The sequence below is a fragment of the Centrocercus urophasianus genome, unplaced genomic scaffold (assembly GCF_019232065.1).
Source record: "Centrocercus urophasianus isolate 14NV4802_14NV808 unplaced genomic scaffold, USGS_Curo_1.0 seq_408, whole genome shotgun sequence".
In the NCBI taxonomy this organism is placed as follows: domain Eukaryota; kingdom Metazoa; phylum Chordata; class Aves; order Galliformes; family Phasianidae; genus Centrocercus; species Centrocercus urophasianus.
In genome coordinates, this window is record NW_024884987.1 from 17,929 (window position 1) to 21,520 (window position 3,592).

Below are 3,592 nucleotides of genomic sequence, written 5' to 3' on the forward strand. Positions count from 1 at the left end.
GTTAGGGGGAAGGCTGGGAGGGGGTGTGGGGCTGTGGGGAGATGTGGGGCCTGGGGAGGTGAGATGGACGGGGCCTGGCTGTAGGGCGACGTGCAGGGGGGAGAGTTTGGGCCTCGTGGGGGTGGGGGGCGGCGAGCGGGGCTGTAGGACCCGGGAGGGAGATGGGGGTCCATAGGCTGTTCTGTGGCAGCCACAGAGCCCATCTCGGCGCGGCGCTCGGTGCCACCGCAGCTCCGCGCCTTCGCGCGGCTGTTCCCTGCTGTTCCCCCCACACCCTCAGCCTGCCCCTCGGTTCCTGCAGGATTCGCTTCCTGCTCTTTCTACGTAAGATCTGGGGCTGTTCCCCATCCCATCCTGCAGTCGGGTCTCCACCCCACCAGGGTCCACTTGGTCCTGGGGTCTCCTCTACCCAATTCCCCCCCCCCGTGGCGGGGCTGCGCTCTCTCCCCAGGAGGTGGAATTCCTCTCGTCCTCCATCACCCAGCTCAAGGTGGTGCAGACCAAGTATGTGGAAGCCAAGGACTGCCTCAACGTGCTCAACAAAAGCAACGAAGGCAAGTGGGACCCCTGAGCGGCCGCAGGTTCTGCTCCTCTCCTTCCTGGCTTTGCTGCCTAAAATTACCTGGGGCTGAGGTGTGCCAACCCCGCTTTGGGAGAGTGACTGAGAGCTCTGCCTCCTGCCCCTCTCAATTCCTTGGGGCTCTGCTTCCCTTTCCCTGGGGAGGTTGGTCAGGTGCGATGCACAGCTGGGGGAACGGATGCGGCTGTAACACCCTCCCCAGATGCTTTGGGTTGTGTTTTGGCCCTGGGGGCTCCCCTTGCCCCAGCACTCACGCATCTCTTCTTGCTCTTCTGCAGGGAAGGACCTGCTGGTGCCTCTCACCAGCTCTGTATCCTTTGCAGTCCGCACAGCCCCATGTTGTTACCCTCTCCAGAGCCTTTAGGGTTGGCAGTTCCAGCCCTCAGTGCCTTTGATCCATCACAAACGCACACTGGCGTGGCGTGGCCTTGCTGGCACCAGGGCTCTGCCCCGGCTCCGCTGAGCTCAGCTCCCAGAGCTGCGTAACCATCGTGGTTCCCCACTTTCCCTGACCACCCCCGCCAGATGTACGTCCCTGGGAAGCTCTCAGATGTCGAGCGCGTGCTGATCGATGTCGGAACCGGATACTACGTGGAGAAGGTGAGGGGTGGAGAAGGTGAGGGGTGGAGAAGGTGAGGGGTGCGCGCCCGGATCGCCGCGGGGCAGCTTGGCAAAAGCGCTGTGTTCCCTTTGGAGCCGCTCCTCCTGCTGGTGCCGCAGGGCGCAGGCAAGCTGCTGCTGCTCCCGCCGCTGCTGCTCCCCGATGGCGCGCGCAGGGTGCGATTTCTGGGCCCCGGGAGGGGAATGCAGTTCCCAGCGCTGCTCGCTGCCTTTTCGCACCCCGGGGGCCGTGCTGCGGCGAGCGGGCGGTGTGAGCCGATCCCAGAACAGCCGCCTGTCGGCGCTGGCTGGCAAACAGGGCTGCCTCCGGAGGGGGGCCCTGCAGGGACTCAGCGCCTCGGCGCTGCTTTTGCCCTTTATGCACTCAGACTGCAGACGACGCCCGAGAGTTTTTCAAGCGGAAGATCGACTTCCTGACCAAGCAGATGGAGAAGATCCAGCCCCCGCTGCAGGAGAAGCACGCCATGAAGCAGGGTAAGGGCCGGCACCGCTGTTGCTCCGCGTTCGGGGCTGTCAGCGGCCCCTCACCACCCCGGTGCCTCTTCCCACAGCTGTGGTGGAGATGATGAGCCAGAAGATCCAGCAGCTGACAGCCCTGGGGGCGGCACAGGGGGCCACCACCAAGGCGTGACCTTCAGCCTCAGCACCTGCCTTCCTCATCCCGCCAGGGAGCGGATTGGAGGCGCTGTGGGGACGCACGGCGTTCCGTGCCCATGTTGTCCCCACGCTCCTCGCGCCGCCGCTCCGATCCGAAGCTGTGCAGCGCTGCGAAGCGCGAGCCAAACCTTCCCTTATTGCGAAGCAGCGCTTTGCTGCCAGCACACGGAATAAACACGACCTGGGCACGGCCTCTTACTGCTTCTCAATCCACGCGACTCGTAATTTGAGACTCAATGGGGTCCTCAAAAAATGCCTTGATGTGGGGCAGCGTGACCCAAGGCATCGCTCCCAGCCTCTGCACCTCGCCTGTGCGACGGGGTGAGGTCACAGCAGAGCCCCCCCGTCCCAACACAACTCACCCGCATCCCCCAGACAGAAGTGCTTTATTCTACAGCCGTCCCGCCGCGCCCCACATCCCAGCCCCTCGCTTTGCTTCTACCCTACGGCCCCCACCCCACGCTATGTACATCTACAGGGTCCAACCCTCCACGTTCACCGAGGGCCGGTGCTCCGGGCCTCGCATCCTGAGCCGCTCCATCCTCGGGCAGGGCGTCCCCCCCCAACCCCAGCTCAGTGCACGAAGACGGGTTTGTGGACGCGCTTGTGGCGTTTGAGCGTGGCGCTTTTGGCGAAGCTGTCCCCGCACTCCACGCAGATGTAAGGCTCGTGGCCGTGCGCCTGCGCCCGGTGCAGCTCCAGCTCGGCCCCGTCGCAGCAGCTCAGCCCGCACTCGGGGCAGGCGGGAGGCTGGCTGCAGGCCGCGTGCACCCGCTGGTGCTTCAGCAGGTTGGTGCTCTGCGCGAAGCCGCGGCCGCACTGCCCGCAGCGATGGGGCCGGGCCCCCGAGTGGGTGCGCTGGTGCTTGATGAGGTTTTTGCTCTGCGTGAAGCTCTTCCCGCACTGCCCGCAGCTGTAGGGCTTCTCCCCGGTGTGGATGCGTTGGTGCTGGATGAGGTTGGAGCTCCAGCTGAAGCTCTTCCCGCAGTCCCCGCAGCGGTACGGCTTCTCCCCGGTGTGCGTGCGGCGGTGCTGCACCAGGTGTGAGTTCTGGCTGAAGCTCTTCCCGCACTCCCCGCACGTGCTCGGCCGCTCCCCGGTGTGAGTCCGCTGGTGCCTCAGCAGTTTGGACCAGTGGCTGAAGCTCTTCCCGCACTCGTTGCAGATAAAAGGGCGCTGGCGGCCCCCCCGCAGCCGCCCCCCGCCGCCCTCCTGCTCCTCCTCGCCGTAGCCCCCCATGGCGGAGCCCCCGGCGCCGCGGCCCCCCGCTGCCCCTCGCTTCCTGCCTTTGGGGGTCAGGGGAAGCGGGGGGATGACGGTCTGGATGATCTCCTGCGGCAGCACCTCCTCCTTGCAGTCGCTCACGATGCCGTCGTCGACTGTGGGGCGGATGGAGAGAAGCTGGGGAGGGGGCTGGGACCCCCCAGGCTGTTTGTCTTTCCTTGGCGCTCTCTGGCCTCCCCCCCGCGGCTGTTAGCCCCCCACCCATCAAGACTCTCTCACCCACTTTTTGGGGCTGACTGCCCCCCTAATCGGATCTCTGCCCTTCTTCCCCCCCCCATCCACCTCCCCTTAGGGTTCATTGCCTCCCACGCCCCCCGTACCCCCTCCTCACCGATGCAGACCCTCCGCACCATGCCTGCCTCCTCCGGGTCGTGGAGTTCCACCACACAGGGCTCATCCTGCGCCATGGGGACAGCCGGGAGGGTCTGGGGGGCACCCAGACCTCAGTTG

The 3,592-nt window shown here is 65.9% G+C and overlaps 2 protein-coding genes across 2 annotated transcripts in view; one reads left to right on the forward strand and one right to left on the reverse strand.

Annotated features, from left to right (window-relative positions):
• The window catches only part of LOC122168114 (prefoldin subunit 5), a 2,355-nt gene extending 288 nt beyond the window's left edge, over positions 1-2,067 (forward strand). The window contains exons 2-6 of the mRNA XM_042833174.1: positions 452-554; positions 859-890; positions 1,106-1,180; positions 1,570-1,675; positions 1,753-2,067. Coding sequence (XP_042689108.1) covers positions 452-554; positions 859-890; positions 1,106-1,180; positions 1,570-1,675; positions 1,753-1,832 — 396 coding nt within the window. The 3' untranslated portion in view covers positions 1,833-2,067. The remainder of the gene's footprint in view (positions 1-451; positions 555-858; positions 891-1,105; positions 1,181-1,569; positions 1,676-1,752) is intronic.
• Positions 2,068-2,302: 235 nt separating this feature from the next.
• Positions 2,303-3,578, reverse strand: LOC122168115 (zinc finger protein 629-like). The gene is made up of 2 exons (XM_042833175.1): positions 3,474-3,578; positions 2,303-3,237 (listed from the first exon to the last, which is right to left on the reverse strand). Exons 1-2 carry the CDS (start codon positions 3,547-3,549, stop codon positions 2,432-2,434), a joined length of 882 nt encoding a protein of 293 aa, XP_042689109.1. The 5' UTR covers positions 3,550-3,578; the 3' UTR covers positions 2,303-2,431.
• Between the last annotated feature and the right edge of the window lie 14 nt (positions 3,579-3,592).

What these genes read in the sequence shown, in the direction of transcription:
- LOC122168115 (XM_042833175.1), bottom strand. Translation starts at nt 3,549, where the DNA reads ATGGCGCAGGATGAGCCCTGTGTGGTGGAACTCCACGACCCGGAGGAG. An exon ending in GGTGCGGAGGGTCTGCATCG is followed by an intron (nt 3,238 to 3,473) that starts GTGAGGAGGGGG and finishes TCCGCCCCACAG; the next exon opens with TCGACGACGGCATCGTGAGC.